Here is a 21,726-nt window from a genome sequence, read left to right on the forward strand (position 1 = left end):
GAGTTTTCAATTCCAATGTGCATCTGTCCCTGGACCGCTTGCAAGCCCTCCGTGGCGCCATGCAGGGCCTGTTGCTTCAGGGGGTAATTGTCCTGGTTCCAGTGTTGTAAAGTTTTTAGGGGTTTTATTCAAATCTGACCTGACCTGAACATGAACTGCTTTGCGCGGATTCGGAAGTTTAGATTGGAGTCCATTCGCACTGTGGTGGCGTGCCTTCATCAGGGAGACTTTCTTGCTTCTATCGACATTGAGGATGCATACCTGCACATTCCAATATGTGCCCAACATCTGCGATTTTCTCAGTTTTGCTGTGGGAGAGGAGCACTATCAGTTTGTGGCATTACCCTTTGGTCTCGTCTCGGGCCTTCACAAGTGTTGGCCCAGTTTCGGCGTGGGATTATGGTTCTGGGTACCTGGACGACCTTCTGTCAGCAGAGTCCCTCTGCTACCCTAATGGGTGACATGGAGATCGCTATTCGGATTCTGACAGGTTTTGGTTGGCTTCTAAATTACTAGAAGTCAGCTCTGATTCCAGCCAAAAAATTGGATTATCTGAGCCTGACTCTGGATTCCGCTCTGGCCGGAGTGTTCCTTCCCCTGTAAAAACTCCAGAAGTTGCATGCTGCAATTCATCTACTGCTGTCCAGCAGGTGAGCCTCCCTGCGGACTTGCATGCGGCTACTGGGCTTGATGGTTTCTACCTTAAAGGCGGTTCCGTTTGCACAGTTCCATACAAGTCCCCTGCAAAAGGAGATCCTGGTGAAATGGGAAAAATTTCCGGGGTCTCTGGATAATCAGATTCGACTGAGCCAGGACACCAGGTGTTCCTTGGTCTGGTGGCTTCCCTCTCCAGCTCTTCAGGCTAAATCCTGTCTCCCTATGTATTGGACAGTGGTCACCACTGTTGCCTTCCTGTCCAGGGGGGGGGCGGAGTTGTCCTGGGCCCGAGCTCCGCTCGGTCGCTAGATGCTGGAGGAATCCAGACTACCAATCAACATCCTGGAACTTTGGGCTATCAGACTGTCTGGATCATTGGACAGATCGACTTCAGGGGTTCCCGGTACAGATTCAATCGACAATGCCACAGCGGTAGTCTGTCAATCACCAGGGAGGAAGAAAGTGTGTTGGCGGCCCTGGAAGTAGCCAGCATCCTCCAGTGGGCAGAACGCGCTGTTCTGGCCATCTCCGCCGTCCACATTCCAGGAGTGGAAAACTGCCATGCAGATTACTTCAGTCGACAGGTGTTGGTCCACGGGGAGTAGTCCCTTTCACCGGGATAGGTTTTATCAGATATGTCTCCGATGGGGCACTCCTGAGGTGGATTTGTTGGCATCCCATCTCAAAGGGAAGGTACCGAGGTTTGTGGCCAGGTCACGGAATCCTCTGGCGAATGCCACAGATGTGCTGGTAGCCCTGTGGGGCCAGTATCCTCTGATCTACGCCTTTCCTCAAGCTTCGGCCATGGGTTTTGCGCAGGATCGAGACCTAACAGATTCCAGTCATTCAAGTGGCCCCGGACTGACCTCGTCGGTCTTGGTACGCCGACCTGGTGCACCTGGTTGGCACCACACCTTGGCAGCTGCCTCTTGGGGAGGATCTACTGTCCCAAGTGTCGATCTTCCATCTTTCTTTACAGTTGCTGGCGTTGACGCCCTGGCTGTTGAAAGCCAGGTGCTGAAGGATAGTTTGCTTGCGTCCCGTCACTGCTAAAAGCTAGGAAGTCTATCTCTAGGAAGATCTGCCACCAGACGTGTGAGGCTACCTTTTTCATGGTGTGAGCCGGGGTGTCGAGCAGAAATAGGCCGAGTACAATCAAGGGCGAGGTGTAGGCCTTGGTCTTTTTTGAGTATCCCCTGGCCTCGAATTCCCTGGTGTGTACCTTCCCCCCCAAGGGTTTTGACATCTGGCTCCACCAGTGCGGTCACCTCTACTGCCGTGGGATTTGAACTTGGTGCTTTCACTTCTCCAGAAGCCTGCCTTTGAAAATATTCAGGAGGTTCTCCTGCTTACTCCCTCGGAAGGTGGCTATCACCTCTGCTCACAGGGTGTCTGAACTGGTGGTGGTATCTTATCGTACGCCTTACCTGTTGGTCCACAAAGATAAGGTGGTTCTTCGCCTCTTGTCCATTGTTCCTTCCTAAGGTAGTCTCCAAATTCCATTTCAATGAAGACCTTGTGTTGCCTTCCCTGTGCCATAGGCCAAAACATCCTAGGGAATTTGCCTTGTATGCCATTGATGGGGTTTAAGAGATTTGGGTGTGTTTGGCAGCCACTGAGTCTTTTCGGAGGTTAGATTCCCTGTTTGTGATCACGGACAGGCCGAGGAAGGGTCTGCTTCTTCTGCGACCATTTCTAGATGGATCAGACAGACGGTGACTGAGGCCTATTCTGTTAGGGGTCAGGTTACTCCTTTTCCTTTTACAGCGCACTCTCTGTGCTTTTTGGGCCTTCCGTCGTCAGGTGTCAGTGGTGTAACTTTGCAAAGTGGCCATCTGATTGTCGGTGCACATTCACTAAATTCTACAAAGTAGATGTGCTGGCATCTGTGGATGCTTCTTTTGTCCACAATGTTTCGCAGGCTGCTATTTAGATGGTCTAAACCTCTTGAGGGTGTTTTGTTTTGGTGTTGGACTCCTGTTCTAGTTGAGCTCCTGTTACCTGGTTGGCTTTAGTGTTAGCCTTGGGATTTTTTTTTTTGTCCCACCCCTCATGTTTGGCACTTCTTTGGGACGTTCCTATGGTTCTGAATAAGAAAACGCTGTGTCAATAAACAAAATAAAATAATGGGATTTTTGACTTGCGTTTGACACGTGTAGTTTTGATACTTTTGACACTGCTTTATTTACTAAGCTGAAGGCCTATAGCAGAGAGGGGAATGTATACCACCTAGGACTGCCCATTGGCCAAGTCCTTCTTTTTTTTTTTTTCTACCTAGTGTCCTCCTCCTTCAGGGGACTGTATAACCCTATGGTTCTGAATAAGGAAGTGCCTATTGATTAACTTGGAGAAATGCATTTTATGGTAAGTCACAAATCCCCATTATTTTGAAGCACAGTACAGGCCACCCTCACTAAACTCCCTGGCTACTCTGCTACAAAACTCATGGTGTGTGGCTGGATTGTGGATGAGGCGCCAAAAGAGGACGTGTCTTTAAAATCTTGTGTCCAAGCACCTGAATATACAAGCCTAAAACCCATGGTATATGTATGTTGCCTGTGTCCTAAGATATTGAATTTACAGTTAAGTAAAAATTCCTCTGTTTAGCAGCCTAAAAGTATTAGATCCAATCAGGCACACACTGTGCAGCTCACAGCGTTTCAACAGGCAGTGTTGTCATACTAGAATGCAGTATTGTAAGGACTGGGCATTGTTAAATGTACTTAACTAGCAGACCAAACGGGTATTTGTGGGCTAGACAAGGCAAGTCCTACTAGAAAAAATTTTTAATGTTCATAAAATGGAAAGATGGCCATCAGATGTCCTGCTTTCTTTTTTTGTCGATCGGCAGTAGCCTGATGTTAATGGACAACACAATGTTTTACACCTGGCTTCCCCTAGAGCTCATCAAGGTTTAGATCACTAAAAGTGTATCTAGACAAACTCTCAATATTTATAAATTAAATAGAAATGTATCAGATACCCTGCGTCTTTTTTCCATTTTTGCCAAGTGGATGGGAGGTAGCCTGATTTTAAATGGAAAGTGGAGTCCGTTTAAGCCTGGTCGCCCCCTAGTGCTCAGCTATGTCTTCCCATGTGAGTGGACACAGATGTGACATGCTCAGATTCCCTGCTGATCAGGTCTGATGCTGCTGTGTGTGAGAGGGGCCTAAGGGTTGTGAAAGTTTGTTTAGAAGACCCAAGTAAATGCAGTATTGCAACTTCAACTTTTACTAAGGATGGTTCATTGGAATCGGGACTTGAATTTAAATGCCTTTTTAAAAAGATTTAACCAGCAAACCCGATAATTAAATTAGCTCAGGGGGGTTCAAATTTCCCACAAAACTACATTGACATAATTTAAATCCATTGGGCCATTCTTTCGACCAAACTAGACTTTTAAGTGCCTAAAGACTTTACTGTTAAAGCCATTTTTTTTGTATATTGTTATCTAAAGCAGTGTATGTTTTGCAGCTTGTGGTTATAATTGATCGAATTCAAGGATTTCCATTGTCCAGCCCTCTTTCTAAAATCTTAAATGGTTTGGAGATTCTTCTAGCAAAATCTCAGGTAAGTGCGGCTACAGTACTGTACCTTCAAATTGGGTTCCGTTTTTAAAGATGATTAAACAAATAATTGCTGAAGGACATGACATTGGTTACCTATTCCTCAAAATGCTAGTAGCATTGTTGATGGCTTTTGTAAATCGTACAGAAATCAGGAATTTTTACTTTACAATCTAGGTTTAGTTTTAAAAAGAAAAAGAAAGAAAAGCCCAAGGAGGCGTAGTACCTTCATCGAAATCTGTCCCTTGTGCTGCTGTATTCTTGTTTTAACTTAAATCGTCCCCTACCAATGTCCCCCACCCCTGCCACTCCTAATCTTCTGAAAGATGAACTAAGATCTGTCAGAAGCATTTATCAGGTGTGTTGTCCTTTCCCTACCTCTTCTGCCCAGCTTCTCCATTCATAGAAACCAGTATGACAACTTCAATGAATGAAACCCAATCTTTAAATGGAAAGGACAGACCTTAAAGCATCCACTCATCTTTAAAAAATTTGCATTTTATTCATAGACAGTAACACTGTAGTAAATGGCATCTCTAAATGAGAGAGTTTAGACTTAAAGGGCGGGTATAGCTGGGCACCCTTGATGAGTGCCTGTGAGAACTCCCTTAGTTATGTTCATCATTCCCCCACAATCCTCCAGTGTGGTGAGGGTTGAGGGAGATTTCTGCTTAAGAACACAGCTGCACAATGGACATGTCTTACTGAAGGCAAGTAACATCCTTGTGCTTTTCTTAAAAGCTAACCCTGATATTATGGCCTTTTTTATACTATTATAATTCTACCCACCTATGCTGCCATCTCATACCGATTAGTTACTTTGTGAGCTGAATAAATAAAGAATTGAATATAGTCCACGTAGTTCCCAGCTATACTTCTTGTCTGGAGGATGATCTTTTCAACTTTGGCACATAATTTTTGCTTTTTCTTGGACTATTTATCCCATGATTCTGAACAACTTTTACCCTTTACTGGGATGAAATTGGGGACAGAGTCATGAGTGGTATACTTGTCTAATTGTGTTGTGAGCAACGCCTTTCAAGGCAGCAGAAAGGATAAGGCAGAATGATTGAAGTGGTTGTAAACCTGGAAAAAAAAAACACACACACCCTATTATTACTAGCTATACTAGCTCATTATGACAAAGGCATAATGAGCTAGTATGCGTTACATACTAGCTCATTACGAAATTTGTCCCCTGGATCGAAGCTGTTGCAGCGGTCCCCACACACTGCTGTGACCAGCGACATGTTTCCTACAGTTATTCCGTTTTGCTGGCTCCAGCGCTGTGGTTGGCCAAAACTGTGATTACGTCATGGCTGCTGAGGAAACTGCATGTTCGGGCCGTTTCTTCAGTGCTCATGCGCCAATGAAGTCGCAAGCGTATATGGTAAATGTCTCCTAAACTGTACAGGATTAAGAGATATTTACAGGACCTACAGGTAAGCCTTATACGCTTACCTGTAGATACTAGTGGTGTAACTAGGTTTACAACCACTTTAACAGTTTAGGTGGGCTTATTGTTGTAAATTTTAATAATCCCACCCTTATTAGTCACAGGCAGAGGTTGAGGGTTATCCCAACATCACAAGAAGACTACACGATAGAAGTGAGAGGATAGGTCACCTGCAGATAAAAAAAATGGGAAGAAATGGGTTCAGCCCCACAGTGCAGGATATAAACATGACTGTCAGGACACAGGAAGTATCTTTATTTCTCTTTCGTTCATTGACTGACACAGCATCTTCTTGCCCTTAGGGTTATATCGCCTCTTTGGTAGAGGACTAGGCAGAACATGTTAAAATCTGCAAAACTGCACAGTACCACCTAGGGGGTGGTCCTACTGTTATAACCCCTCACACTGCATCCAGCAGCAGGTTTTTCTGCCTAGTGTAGAAGGACCTGGCTCCCTGTGGGTCCATTGGTCCTGGGAATTTTTTATTTTTTCTGCATTTTTGATTCCTGTGATCTACAATCAACAGCTGGGCTAGGTAACAGGCTGGATAATATAGATCCTGGTAGTCTCCCCAGCCTGGCCATCGAGCGTGTGCAGACCTTAGCTATGCGCTGGGTCGGCCACGACATGCCCGTCTGATCCAGGGGCGGCCGGTGAACTATATGCTCCAGGGCACACATGACCGGGCTACTGCTGTCCGTGTCAGTGTCCTGTGGCCGACAGCCACCTTGTACTGCTCGGGTGATGGGTCTGTCTGTGGAATGTGTCCCCCAGTCCCTACAGGAGGGTTAAGTATGGTTCCACCTGTTTCGGCAGGATGGAGTAGCTGGGCATTACCTAGGAGGTTGACTAGGGGGTCTCACTCCCTCCCTTCTCTCCCTGTCTCTTCCCTCCTCCCCATGCTATGGGCTGCTTTGTGACTGGGAACATGGGGGGTGAGGTGCATATACCTAGCTGGGGGGCTCCGGGTCCTTGCTGGGGGCTGCGCAAGGTGTTGGGGGTGCACTCGTCCTCTTCCCTGTTTCTGGGCCATGGTGGGGTGTTTTGGTGTGTATGCCATGTGGGGAGGCCGCCGTGCACTCCGTGGCAATTATTCTGTCGCCACAGCCAATTTTGTCCTTTCGGACATTTTCTGGAAGTCTGGGGGCCTTTTTCCTGGCACCCTCAGACGGTTTTTGCTGAGGCAGCCATTTTCTAGTAGCCTCAGCTTGTTTTGCCTCTAGTGCTGGGTGCTTGTTTCCTTATAGAACAGTGTGCTTTTTACACAGAACACCTCGTGGCTGACAAAGGGGAGAGCGGACAACAGAAGCACAGCGCAGCACCTGGGTCAGGGTGGTGAGTGCTGCAGGGGGCCCCTCAGTCTGTGGCAGCTAGGAGGGTGGACATTTTATGTGACTTGCCTTAGGTCCCTAAGTGGTGACAGCCGAGTGTGGGTTAACATGGCGTCAGAAGCTGTCGCTTCCCCAGACATCCCTGTTATGGCAACTGGTTCCCCTACACCTGCCGTGCCTATGGACGCTCTGTTGACAGTCATGGAGGCCTTTGTTGCCAGGGTGGAAGCGGCGGGCAGGAGCAAGGGGGGTAAATGACACACCCCCCCCACACTGTCTTCTGTGGAAAGCTCTGATTCAGACTCGGACCCCGCTGTTGCAGGCAGCTCCTGTTCTGGCATGTCAGAGAATTCGGACCAGGACCTTTCTGACAGTGAGAATAACTGTGTCCAGGTCAGCGCAGGAAAAAGCGATTGTAGGAGCACTTATCACAGCGGTGCGGGATACCCTAAAGATGGAGGATACGGCGGGGGCATCTACTGAGGTGTCGGTCCCTTTCGTGTCCCGCAAGCCAGCCCGCACGGCTAAGGTTTTTCCTTACCCAACTTATTTTGATAAGTTTATTTACAAGCAGTGGGGAAGACCGCAGAGGGCCTTTTCAGTCCTGAAACGCATGGTGGTGCGTTAACCCTTTGAGCAGAGTTTCCTGAAGAAATTGACATCTCCTCCGATTGTCGTCGTCCCCCAGTATCCAGGTTAAATAAGGTAACAGCGATTCCTGTGGAAGGGACCCTTGCTTTCATGGACCCTGCCGACAGGAGGGCCGAGGCTGTTGCCCGGTCCATTTTTACGGTAGTGGGGTCAGCATTGCGGCCAGTGTTGGCCATGGCCCAAGTGTCACCGGCTCTTACTGAATGGACTAAATTGTTGCAGGGCCTTGGGTATGTCTGTGATGCGGCCTTAGATATGGTCCCCTTGCTCTCTCGAGCCTCAGTATCAGCAGTAGTGCTATGTCGCCTGATTTGACTGAAATGCTGGTCTGCGGACCAGGCATCTAAGAAAGCACTGGCGCATTTGACCTTCAGGGGAGAGAGGCTATTTGGAGTCTTGCTGGATGACATTAAGAATGTTACTTGGGGGTAAGAGTACGTTGCTCCCACAGTCCAGGAAAGTTAAGGAGCCACGCCGTAGGCAAGGGCCCTCCTTTTCTGCTCAGAAGTGGATTTTTAATCCACCCGAGTCAGCAGGTAAGCGTTCCCAGTCCGACAAGATGCCCGCTGAGGGACAAAAGCGTCCCTGGTTTCGCAAGCTTGCGAGCAAATCTGTTACCGCATGAAGGGTTTGCCCCTGCCTGACTCTCGGGTGGGGGGGGGGGGGGGTCGCCTTTGAGAGTTTGCAGCTCAGTGGACCTCCCTACTTTCTGACCAGTGGGTCTGCGAACTGGTTTCATCAGGATACAAGAGTTTTTCTTGTCCACCAAACAGATTTTTTTCCCTCCAACCTTCACCTTCTTCCGGCTCGTCAGGAAGCCCTGTTCAGGGCAGTACAGGACCTGCTACTGCGCAGGGTGTTAGTGCCTGTACCGACGCTGGAAAGCTTTCAGGGATTCTACTCTAATCTGTAGTCCCAAAAAAGGAAGGGGTCTGTCCGGTCCTGGAAATCAAGGCCCTCAACAGCTTTGTGAGAGTACAAAGGTTTCAGGGTGGACTCGTTTCGCTCAGTGGTCGCTGCACTCCAGGGGGATTTTCTGTTGTCCCTGGACATCAAGGGTGTGCATACTTGCATGTGCCCATATGCATCAAGCATCAGAGGTTTCGGCGATTTGCGGTTCGGGGATGAGCACTACCAATTTGTAGCTCTGCCTTTTGGCCTGGCGTCGGCACCGAGGGTCTTCACCAAGGTGCTAGCCCCAATTTTGGCTTTGCTAAGGCAGCGAGGTATTGCAATCGTGGGTTACCTGGACGACAGCCTTCTGAGGGCAGCTTCCGCCTAAGTATTAAAGGAGAATGTGGCAATCGCCATTCAAACTCTTTGGGAGTTTGCTTGGGTACTGAACCTACAGACTCAACGCCTGGAGTATCTGGGCTTGCTTCTGGACTCCTCAGAGGCGAGAGTCTTTCTCCCTTCAGACAAGCTGCAGACTCTTCAAGCTGCAGTTAAGTTGTTGGTGTCCCGCAGATGGTCGTTGCTGCGTTTTTGCATGCGAGTCCTGGGTCTCATGGTAGCCACACAAGTCTTGCAAAAGGATTCAGGTGAGCCAGCTAGTCAGGGATTCCCTGCTCTGGTGGCTGAGGTCGCCGGGTCTTCGGTCCGGGAAGTCGTTCCTTCCTCTTTATTGGACAGTGATCACAGCAGACGCCAGCCTGACCGGTGGGGGGGGGGGGAGTTTGGGGCGTGCAGTCAGCCCAGGGTCGCTAGCCACAGGAAGAATCCCGCCTGCCGATCAGTGTGCTGGAACAATCAGGCAGTGCCTCTCCACATGGCCACAGAGGCTTCAGGGGCCATCCGGTCAGGATCCAGTCAAACGCCACGGCGGTGGCATATGTCAACCATCAAGGAGGAACAAGGAGCTTGGCTGCAGCACTGGAGGTCACTCACATCCTGCGGTGGGCAGAGTGGCGCGTGTCGGCTCTGTCTGCCATGTATATTGCGGGCGTAGAAAACTGGCAAGCAGTCTACCTAAGTTGTCAGATGCTGGACTAAGGGCAGTGGTCGCTACATCCGGATGTATTTTGGCTCCTTTGCCTAAGGGGTGGCACGCCAGATGTGGATCTCCTGGCTTCTTGACTCAATCGGAAGGTACAGAGGTTTATGGCCAAGTCAAAAGATCCCTGAGCAAATGCGGCAGACACATTGGTGGCTCCATGGGGGCATTATTGGCTGATTTATGCCTCTCCCCCCCAACGCAAACTGCAAACACGTCTGCTTCGCAGAGTGGAGGCCGAGGAGATTCCAGTGATTCTGATTGCCCCAGGTTGGCCTCGGCATCCGTGGTACGCTGACATAGTACGAATAGTGGCGGATGTTCCTTGGTGGCTACCGATGCTTGAGGACCTTCTGTTGCAAGGTCCAATACTTCACCCTGCTTTACCGTCACTGGCTTTAACGGCATGGTTGTTGAAAGTCGGGTGTTAAGGGACCGAGGTCTGTCTGATTCAGTAATCTCCACTGTGCTGAGGGCACGGAAGTTATCTTCTCTGAAGATTGATCATCGTACGTGGAAGGCCTACATCTCCATGTGTGAGGAGATGGGGTGGCGCCCGCGCACATACTCAGTTTCTCAGTTTCCTTAACTTGCCTTAAGCACCATTAAGGGGAAGTTATCAGCTTTGGCTGTCTTTTTTCAGCGACTCATGCATTGGTGAGTACGTTTGTTCAGGGGGTTCCACATGTGCCCCTCCTGTTCGACCACAGCTGCCTTTGTGGGATTTGAATCTGATGCTCTCGGTGCTTTAGAAACCACTGTTTGAAACATTAGGGAGATCCCTTTGACACTCTCTCAGAAAGTAGTCTTTCTAGTGGCTATTACATCTGCCAGGAGGGTTTCTGAGTTGGCGGCCTTGTCATGCAAGTCTCCCTACTTGGTCCTGCACAAGGATAAGGCGGTGCTGCACCCACAGCCTTGGTTTCTTCCAAAGGTTGTTGAGGCTTTTCATCTAAATTAGGAAGTTTTGCTTCCGTCCTTATGTCCTCGGCCGTCACACCCCAAAGAGGTTGGCTTGCATTCCTTGGACATGGTTCGGGCTCTGCGTGTGTATCTGTCTGCTACGGCTCCTTTTCAGAGGTCGGACTCGCTGTTTGTATCGGTGGCTGGTCCGAAGAAGGGCCTGGTGGTCTCGTCAGCCACCATTTCTCTGTGGATCAGACAGATTGGGGTTCAGGCTTATGCCATAAGGGGGCAAGCGCCTCCCTTTCCTGTCACAGCACATTCGACCAGGGCAATTGGTGCCTCTTGGGCTTTCCAACATCAAGCGTCTGTTTCTCAGGCATGTAAGGCGGCAACCTGGTAGTCTGTTCACACTTTCACTAAATTTTAGCAGGTTGATGTGAGCGCATCTTCGGATGCTTGTTTCGGCCACAAGGTTTTGCAGGCAGCTGTTTATGGTTGCAACTCCTCTGTTGAGGAGCTCTGGTTGTTATGGCTGGAGTTATTTTCTTGCTGTTCCCACCCCTCGTTTTTTTTGCACGGCTTGGGGACGTCCCTACGGTCAAGATGAAGATGCTGTGTCCGTCAACGAAAGAGGATTTTTGTACTTGCCATAAAATCCTTTTGTCTGAAGTTCATTGACGGACACAGCACCCGTTCCTCCTATTTATGCTTGTACTGCTTTTGAGGAACTGAGCTGCTGGATGCAGTGTGAGGGGGTTATAGCCAGTAGGACCACCCCCCTGGGCTATACTGTGCAGTTTTTTTTTTATTTTATTTTTTTTTATTTTTTTTACATGTTCTGTCTAGTCCTCTCCTAAAGGGGCGAAATAACCCTAAGGTCAAGATGAAGATGCTGTGTCAGTCAAAGAAATTCAGAGAAAAGGATTTTTACGGTGAGTACAAAAATCCTCTTTTTGTAGTACAGGCCAATGGCTGGATATTCATAGACCCTGGATTAGAGCCTGCCACTTTTAGGTGATTGGATCCTGGCACAGCTTTGGACATGCCACCTTGACAAACCCCCGTAACCTTACCCCAGTTTGAGTGCTCAATCTTTTGATTATCTTTATAAATACATTTTCTTTGTTTAACTAGTGTTTTTCTTTTTCTTTTGTTTTGCTTTCTTCAGTCAGCTCTTTACTATCTTCTACTTTACCAATAGATGCAATGTATTTAGAGCAGTGTAACCTTGTTAATGCCTTAGGAACCATACACAGATCCCACACTATATAGGGGTGGTCTGTAATGTTTCTTCGGCCACTGGATCCTTTTTGGGTACTCACTTTGGCACTGATTGCAAAAAGTGCAGTTAGCAGGGTGCTATCAAGGGCTGTGGTACATTGTTTTAGTTCCCAGATCTTGAAGACCATTCCAGCACTATGCTTGCTGGGGGAAGCTTGGAACTTTTTGGACCTGTGACATGAAAAGATAAGACAAGTTTGACTTATTGGTTCGATACTGCAGCTTTACATGAGAATCAATATCTCCATTACTTGCAATACACCTTCAGTGGCCCCCTGAATAGTTTTATGTAAGCCAAATTTGTTTGAATTTATTCACTTAAGTGTTTAAACTTCTAAATTTGGAGGTAATTATACCATTCAGAGCTTAATCTCAGGTGTATGACTAGGTGTCATACCATTCCACAGGTTACACTATTACCGCTTCCTCCTAGACCCCTTAGGTACTCTGGCTGTTCCGCCTACTCTTTTGCTACAATAACTTTGCTACAGGAAGGTCCAAACCTGAGTTTCTGTGTGTCCTTATACAGACATACATACACCGTTTCTTCACCCTACTTAGAGTAGCCCATAGAGGAATATCCTTGCTGATGGCATTAGTGCCAGGGAACCCCAGTAAAAGCTCGGCAAAACACTCAAACTGCTTAGTGTAAGAATGTTTCTTTTGCATCGAAGCAGGACTGTATTTTTAATACCAGTCTCTACTAGGGTTGAAATAACGAATTGACACATATATAAATATATTTGTCAACTATTTTCATTATTGATTAGCTCGTCAGCCAATTGGACTGTATAAAGAATGCATCATTTGTTTACATATTAGGATATACAGTGCAGCATACATACAGCCCAGTACACTGTCCATACATGTCGGTAAATGCCTGAGAACTTGTGAATATGTGAGGATCAATGCCACATGAAACATGTAGTCATGTGCTGGAGAAGGAAGTGGTTTAAAGTGATGCTAAAGGCAGAAGTTTTTTCTTACCTTAAAGGGGTTGTAAAGGTAATTTTTTTATTTTCTACATAGGTTCCTTTAAGCTAGTGCATTGTTGGTTCACTTATCTTTTCCTTCGATTTCCCTTCTAAATGTTTTTTTTCTTTGTTTTCTTTGTCTAAATTTCTCACTTCCTGTTTCACCCCAGTAAGCTGTTCAGTAAGCTGTTCTGGCTGACTAACCACCAGCTCGGATGATGGTGAAAAGTTTACTGAGGAGAAACAGGAAGTGAGATATTCAGACAAAGAAAAAAAACATTTAGAAGGGAAATCAAAGGAAAAGGTAAGTGAACCAACAATGCGCTAGCTTAAAGGAACGTATGTAGAAAATAAAAAATTTACCTTTACAACCCCTTTAATGCTTTCTGTGAATTAAAGGAGATGTAAAGTCAAAGTTTTTCAATCTTAATGCATTTTATGCATTAAGGTAAATAGCCTTCTGTGTGCAGCAGCCACCCTCAATCTCCGCCTAATTATTGCCTGAGCCCCAGCGATGTTCACAAGTGTCTCGGACATCCGAGACTCTCCCTGATTGGCTGAGATACAGCAGTGATGCCATTGGCTCCCGCTGCTGTCAGTCAGGAGAGAAAGAGGGCAGAGCTGGGCTGCAGCTCCATGTCTGAATGGACACCGCTTTGGCTCTGTTGCCCCCATAGCAAGCTGCCTGCTGTGGGGGCACTCTCCAGGAGTGAGGGGCTAGGAAAGCAGGAGGAGGGACCTGAGAAGAGGATCAGGGCTGCTCTGTGCAAATCCACTGCACAGAGGAGGTAAGTATAACCTGTTTTATTAAAAAAAAGAGACTTTACAATCTAATGTGTAGGGGAAAAAAAAAAAACCTTCTGTGACCAGCTTCCCCAGTCCTCCTATATACTTAACCTGATCCTGATCTCAATCTAGTGCTGTGCCCGAGAGCAACAGCAATGCTCTCTATTCCTCCTTACAGGACTTAGATGCACCAGCAGTAGGTTGGCTCCTGCTGCTGCCAGTCACAGCCTGTGAAGGAGGGAGCAGGGGTGGGGCTGGGATGCACTGTGTGTGTCTCAACAGAAGCATGCTTTGAGGCTAGGGATCGATCCCACACAAGTACCCCCACAGCAAGCTGCTTGCTATAGGAGTACTCTGAAGGTAGAGGCCAAAAGCACCAGAGGGGTATACCAGAAGGGTGTTTGGGCTACTGTGTGCAAAACCATTACATAGAGCAGGTAAGTACGACACGTTTGTTTAAAAAAAATAATAAATAAGAATCCAACGCAAGGTAAAACCTTGGGAGCCAGACCCCACGCTATGGGGGGATGACATGCAATGTTGCTTCTGGCACTAAATCCTGATGAGTGCTCACCTTGGCACTTGGTACAACAAGTCAGCTGCAGGTTGCTATCAATAAAATCCCTCAACAAATTCCTTCAATTACCTAAATAGTAGGAAAGTTGTATTTTTTTAGGATTAATTTAATTATTGAACAGCTCTAGTGCTCTCGGTCAATCCAAAATGTTAATAGACCTTAAACCTGAATATTTAAGAAAGTAAAAGTGAGGATTTGGCTTTCTTAGGAGAATAATTATCTGCACACTTATTGGGCAACTAGTGCAGAAGAATTATGCAACTAAATGAAAAGGGAACATTTTCCCAACTCACTTGTTTGCTTTTATTATTCTCACTTTAACAGATAAAAATAAACAACCAACTACAAATTTACAAATAAATATTTCTGACATTTAAAAAAAAAAAAAAAAAAAAAATCAGTGACCAATATAGCCACCCTTCTTTTCAATAACAGTCCTAAGCCTTCCATGCATAGTCTTTTAGTTTCTTGATCTGTTGACAATTAACTTTTTGTGCAGCTACAACCACAGCCTCCCAAACACTGTTCAGAGAGGTGCACGTTTCCCTTCATCGTAAATCTCCAGTTTAAGAAGGTCCCATAAATTCTCAATAGGGTTTAGGTCAGGTGAGGAAGGGGCCATGTCATTCTTTCATCTTTAAGGCCTTTACTAGCTAGCCATGCCGTTGGAGTACTTTTGATGCACGGGATGGAGCATTGTCCTACATAAATATCATGGTCGTCTTGAGAGATGTATACTTTTTTTCCGGTACCGTTTTTAAAATTTTTGTTTAGCTAGCCAATCATTTTCACATTCATAAATCTATACTAAGATACTTTTAGCTATGTACGCGAGCAGTTGCTAGTGCTGTGTAATATCCCATTTATATAAAAATTGTGCATCATTTTTCATAGTCTGGCTTTTTCTAGCATAGCTTAACTAAAAGGAAATACCCAAATATCATAACAGCAGACATTTTGCTCTAGAAATCATTTGTTTTTCAGTAATGTTTGTTGGCTTAACCAATAGAGAAGACATTGATTTTTGCTATCTGTTTTTGTGAATATTGTTTATAAACTATGCTTGCATTTTTAGGACTGGGAAGAAAATGCTGACAGCAGTCGGTCTCTGCGCAGAAGCCTTGATGAAGTTACACAGCTTATTATCCAATGTCGTAAACTAGAACTGAAGTAAGCTTTTTTTTTTTTTTTTTTTTTTTTTTTTTTGTTGTAATGGGGCATATTTCAGACAATATTTTAGAATTGAACACTTATGTGATCGGCGCTTTATATATACCAGCGCCTTATTTAAGTATGGCAGTGTGTGGATGCTTGCTATTGATAATTTTAGTTATGGATTACTAAACATTTTTGTAAATTTATTATTATTTTTCACAATTTATATAGTGCCAACAGTTTACGGAGGGCTTTTACAATGTAGAAGGGGGACAGCACAATTACAGTACAGTTCAATACAGAAGGGACAGGTGGGCCCTGCTCATAGAGCTTCCATTCTCTAAAGGGAGGGGGTGGTGGTACATAAGGTAATAGATGCAGGGAATGATTTGATGGGGGGTGACTCGGACAGTTGTTGGGTTTGGGATAGGCTTCCCTGAATAAGTGAGTTTTCGAGGATCTCCTAAAGGTGGACAGGTTAGGGGCTGATCGACTATACCAGGGCAGGGAGTTCTAGAGGATGGAAGAGGCTCTGGAGAAGTCCTGAAAGCGAGCATGAGAGGAGTTAACAAGGGAGTTGGAGAGCAGGGAGGTCCTGGGAGGAGCGGAGGGGACAATTTGGGCGATATCTGCAGATGAGGTTGGAGATGTAGCTGGGGGCAATGTTGTGGATGTTCTTGTATGTTGTGGTTAGCATTTTGAATTTGATACGGTGGGGCAGGGAAATCCAGTGAAGGTATTGGCAGAGAGAGGCAGCAGTCACGGATCGATTAGTGAGGTGTATTAGTCTAGCAGCAGCATTCATAATAGACTGAAGGGGGTATAGCCTGCGTAAGGGTAGGCCATTAAGGAAAGAGTTGCAGTAGTCAAGGGGTGGAAAAAAGGCATGAATAAGTTGCTTTGTGGTGTCATTAGTCAGGAACGGTCGAATTCTGGAGATGTTGCGGAGGTTAAGGCGGCAGGATTTAGCCAGTCATTGGATGTGGGGGTTGAAGGAGAGGTCAATGTCAAGGATTACACCCAGCACCCTGGCATGTGTGGAGGGACCAATGCCTGTGCTGTTGATCTTAATGGTAAAGTCATGGAGGGGGGACCAGGAAGGAGCAAATATAACAAGCTCAGTTTTAGAAAGATTGAGTTTGAGAAAGTGATGTGACATCCATTACGATATGTCATTCAGTAAGTTTGAGATCCATGAGGCGATTGAGGGGGCGAGTTGAGGAGTGGAGGGATAGATCTGGGTGGTGTTGGCGTAGAGGTGGTAATGGAAGCCAAGGGAGGTTATTAACTGGCCCAGGGAAGATATATAGAGCGAGAATAGAAGGGGCCCAAGGACGGAGACTTGGGGTACCCCAATAGAGAAGGAGATAGTTGTAAGTGACACTGAATGTGCACTGAGATATGTAGGAGGAGAACCAGGATAAAGCGGAATCAGAGGCCAAGTTTGCTGAGGAGGAGCAGAGGGTCAACTGTGTCGAAGGCAGTAGACCCGTCTAAGCTCTTGTACACACGGTCAGACATTCCGCCGGAAAATGTCCGATCGGACCGTGTTGTCGGATAATCCGACCATGTGTGGGCTCCATTGGACTGTTTCCGTCGGAATAGCCGACCGACAAAGTTTTAGAGCTGGGCTATAAAATTTTCCAACAACATGATCCGATCGGACTTTGTCCGATCGTTTGTAGAGAATTCCGATCTGACAAAGTGCCACGCATGCTCAGATCAGATTCCTAGACCAAAGCTATTGGCTACTAGCCTGAATAACGAAATAACGTCATCACGTTACGAACAATCGGATTTTCCAAAAAACTTTGTCTGACCATGTGTATGCAACACAAGTTTCGGACAAAATCCGACGGATTTTGTTGTCGGAATGTCCGTGTGTACAAGGGCTTAAAGTAGGAGTTATGGCCGTTGGTTTTAGCAGTTAGTAGGTCATTGGTGAGTTCTAGTAGGGCAGTTTCAGTGAAATGTTGTATGCTATACATTTAAAAAATATTTTTCTTTTTTTTTTTTTTAGCTGCTGGTCTTTGAGTCTTGATAATGCTGCGCATCGACATGCTAAAAAATCCAACAAGCACTGGTTCTCTATTTACCAGATGATTGAAAAGTACTTGGAATCAGACAAAGAACAAGGTAAACTGAAGACGCATGACACTGTGTAACATCTGTCTAAAGTGGAAATGTATTCTGATATTTTATGTGTAACTTTTTTAGATAAAGACCGTGAAGAATCTACTTTACAGTCTATTACAAAGACACTTCAAGCATTTATTGAAACAAGTTCTCTGGGTGAATTTCACTCACGTCTTCAGATGCTGTTGGTGTTCCACTGCCATGTTTTGCTTGTGATAGAGAAAGAAAAAAAAGGTATGTACTTCTTTTTTTTTTTTTTTTTTCTCTCCCTCAGAAAATGGGTGCAATAGTGGTGGGTGTGTATGTTTGTAGCCTACAGATTGAATACATGTCAAAGCAAACTTTAACACCACAACTGAAAGGCTTCTTTCATTATTTTATTTATTGTATAAATGAAATCTTTCTAGAATATATGTTTGACTTTGTGTGTTAGGCACTTGTGTGGATAATTGTCTGACCATACTGATATTTAACTGGGCTTCATAGTGCCTTAGAGGTTGAGTGATCGAAACGCTTTAGCTGTCTGGTAAACTGCACTTTTCACTATACACATCTGGGGGCTTTTATTGCTGACAACTTCCGTGCTGTGCTTGTTTCCGGTCTGTAACTTATGTATACTTATCCTCTGGTTTCTCTACTTAACAAGAGCTAGTTTGCTGCCATTGAAGTCCATTCCTGACCTGCATATACATTATCTGTATTTGTGACTAATTTAAAGCCAACTTCCTCTAAAATTTATTTTCTTTGTCATACATCACGAGACACAGAGTAGCCATTACAGTCTGGGTTATACGCCACCTATGGGTGAATGGACACTGGCAGATCATTCAGATCAAACAGGAAGTCCTCCCCTATATAACCTCTCCTACACAGGTTTCTCCACAGATGTCAGTGGAAATCCAACCCCCAAATCGCTAAAAGTAGTACAGAAACTACTTTTGGTAATTGGTGCGGCGTCACACACATTCGGACGCTGCCATTGCTGGCAATTCTCGCCGCTTTGACATTTCAAATTGCCTCAATGTGACCCAGGGCTCAAGGTCTCTTATGACAGAGCCCACCGTGATGGGTGAAGATGGACTCCTGTCACGTCCAGTCCTGCGGCTAATATGGTCTGCATTTTTGCAGTTTCTCTTTTTTTTTTTTTTGACCACCTGTTCTCTTTGTTGCTATTGGGGGCAGTGTGCTACTTAACTGCCGACCAGCTGCTATAGTTATACTGTGGCAGGTTGGCTCGGCTGCATGAATTGCCTTAGCTGTATGTCGACTCATACACGGTGGTCTGCTGGCCACCCACGATTGTTCCCTCCAGTGACAGAATGGGGATCTGCCATAGTAAACAAGGCAGACCTCCATTCTGATGGGATCATACAGAGATCCTGTCTTCTATGCAGGCAGCCCACCCCTCCCACACAGTTAGAAACACACTGAGGAAACAAAGTTAATGCCTTGATCGCCCCTGATGTTAACCCCTTCCCCGCCAGTCCCATTAGTACAATGTCAGTGCATATTTTTAGCACTGATCACTGTAATGTCACTGGTTCCCAAAAAAGTGTCAAATGTCCGGTGTCCAATCTGTCTGCCACAATGTTACAGTCCTGCTAAAAATCGCTAATTACTGCCATTACTAGTAAAAAATAAGTAATAAAAATGCCGTAAATATATACCCTATTTTGCGGACTCTATAACTTTTGCGCGAAGCAATGAAACGCTTTTTGGGATTTTTTTATTTTAACCAAAAATGTAGCAGAATATAAATTGGCCTAAATTGTTGACGAAAATGTAGATTTAAAAAAAAAATATATATATATATATATATATATATATATATATATACATATATATAGTTTTTTATAGCAGAAAATAAAAAATTTGTGTTTTTTTTTCAAAATTGTCAGTCTTTTTTGTTTATAGTGCAAAAAAATAACCGCACAGGTGATTAAATACCACCAAAAGAAAGCTCTATCTGTGGGGCAAAAAGGACATACATGTTTTGCGTACAGTGTCACACGACTGCACAATTGTCAGCTAATGTTGCACAGTACCGTATTGCAAAAAATGGCCCTGTCATTAAGAGGGCAAATCCTTTTGTGCCTGAAGTGGTTAATCATGCTCTGTGTACTTCTTAGGAGTGTGGGATGCGGTTTCTGCAGCCACTAGAGAGCGCAGACTCTCAGTATGGCCTATTTCTATGTAGGCAGGAAGGGGAATGTTGCATCTAGGTTGAAGCACATTCCCTACGTACAGTCCCACTCCAAGTCTTTTGTAGCGGATCATTCTTATCTATCTGGGACATGAAGAGACGGCATGAAGCATTGGATTGCCGGAGGGCTCTGTTCCCAGGGTATTGCAGAACTAAAATTGGCGGTTGATGGCTCCAAATCTTGGAGAAGTGAAAATAATTCCTTTCAGGGATTCGGAAGATAACCACTGATGCCTGCCTCTCCAGTTGGTTTCAAGGTGGCTAGAGTTCAGTGGACTTGGTCTCCACAGGAGAGGATACTGCCCATCGATATCTTAGAACTTTTGGCCAGTACGCCTTGTTCTGGATTATGGGACAAACCAGTTACAGGTTCAATCCAGAAATTCCTCTGCAGGGGCATATATATCTCGATCACCAGGATGGCACCAGGATTCATGTGACTCAGGAAAGTGAACCACATTTGGTCTGGGACAACTCAGCAAGTGCTCTCTATCGCTAGTACATATTCCAGGTATAGAGTAATGGCAGGGGGAACTCTGCAAATGAATCTACTAGACTTCAAGTTCCTCAACAATCTGGGACACGTGTGTCCAGGGCGGGAGTCCCACTGGCAATAGCGGTAGATGCACTGGGTAACACCTTAGGAACGAATTTTCCTTTATATGGCGCTTTCCCTCTGTTTCGTCTGCTGCCACATCTTTTGCGATGGATCCGGGAGGTGGTAACACTGATAATAGTGTTAGCTGAATTAGCTCTGGAGGGCTTGGTACACTGACATAGTGAGTCTCTTGCGGGGGTCATTCCTTGAACACTCCCAGTCCAGCAGGACCTAATGGTCTTAAGTCCTGTATCTCCACACTGTTGAGACCCTGGAAGCCAGCTTCAGGGAACTTCAATTACAGGACTTGGAAATATTTTTTTTTGCCTGGGGGAAGCCAAGAAGTGGCAGAAATATGTGAGTGGAAAATAATGTCCTTTCTCCAATCAGTATGGGCCTTATGTATCGCTAAGGGTTAGAGTTCGTCCCTATCCATTTTTTCCAGAGGCCACCATTTCCCACTCCTTGATTCATTCTTCATACAGTGTGTAAGGTAGACAGTCTCGCATGTCAAGCTGCTCTTGTGTCCTTGGGACTGGAATCTGCTCTTGATTGTTCTCTACCAGGTGTGTGGGAGTATCTTGGGCCATCCGTTGTCAGTGGCCCAGGTGTACAAGACCACGATTTGGTCTTTGGTTTATACATACCTACCGCTTACCTGTAAAATGCTTTTCTTGGAGTACATCATGGGGCACAGAGGTCCCTCCCCTCTTGTTTGGGAAGTTTGCTTGCTACAAAACTGAGGTACTTCCTGTGTAGGAGAGGTTGTATAGGGAGGACTTCCTGTTTGATCTGAATGACCTGCCAGTGTCCATTCACCTATAGATGGCGTATAACACAGATCATGATGGCTTTGTCCTGTGTACTCCAAAAAGGGATTTTACAGGTAAGCTGTAGGAAAAATCCAATTTGAATCCCTTGATTTGAGCAATGGCACCTGTATTTTATAAAGAAAGCAAATGGTATGGTGAGCAGAGCAATTCAACTACCATTTAATAAGGATGAGATTTCTCATCAGTAGGGAACTGGCATTCATATTTCTCAGCACATACTCGCATAAGTTAAGTTTGTCCCATATTAAATCTGGCTCTTGTATTTTTTTTTTTCTAGTTTGCTAGAGAGGGAACAACAGAAAGTATTTGTATGCGCTCAATGCACGCAGCACTGTAAATTAGAAATTGTGGGTTATGCTGTCCTGCAGAAGTTTTTTGGCATCATGTTGCCTTCATTCAAACCTACCTGGGAAATTCCTCTGATGACTTTGCCACAGAAATTAACACTTTTGTTTGCCATTACCTTGGTAATCTGGGTCTCGGATTTGGCTTCCTTCTTTTTCATGTTTTTTTTTTTTTTTCTTATCTTGCACAAGCATATGTTTTTGTGTTGAGATCTAGTTTTGTCATAATAAAGGAATTGTCTTCAGCTCTGGTTTGTAGCTGCTGTTGTGGTCATTAAC

The 21,726-nt window shown here is 45.5% G+C and overlaps 1 protein-coding gene across 1 annotated transcript in view; it reads left to right on the forward strand.

The window, feature by feature from the left end:
* MDN1 (midasin AAA ATPase 1) overlaps positions 1-21,726 on the forward strand; it is a 462,551-nt gene that overhangs the window by 336,504 nt on the left and 104,321 nt on the right. The window contains exons 67-70 of the mRNA XM_077487249.1: positions 4,132-4,227; positions 15,254-15,348; positions 17,354-17,469; positions 17,551-17,703. Of these exons, the coding sequence (XP_077343375.1) occupies positions 4,132-4,227; positions 15,254-15,348; positions 17,354-17,469; positions 17,551-17,703 (460 nt within the window). The remainder of the gene's footprint in view (positions 1-4,131; positions 4,228-15,253; positions 15,349-17,353; positions 17,470-17,550; positions 17,704-21,726) is intronic.

Source organism: Lithobates pipiens, unplaced genomic scaffold (genome assembly GCF_037356315.1).
Source record: "Lithobates pipiens isolate NorthernLeopardFrog02 unplaced genomic scaffold, aLitPip1_a1.2 Scaffold_18, whole genome shotgun sequence".
NCBI classification, from domain to species: domain Eukaryota; kingdom Metazoa; phylum Chordata; class Amphibia; order Anura; family Ranidae; genus Lithobates; species Lithobates pipiens.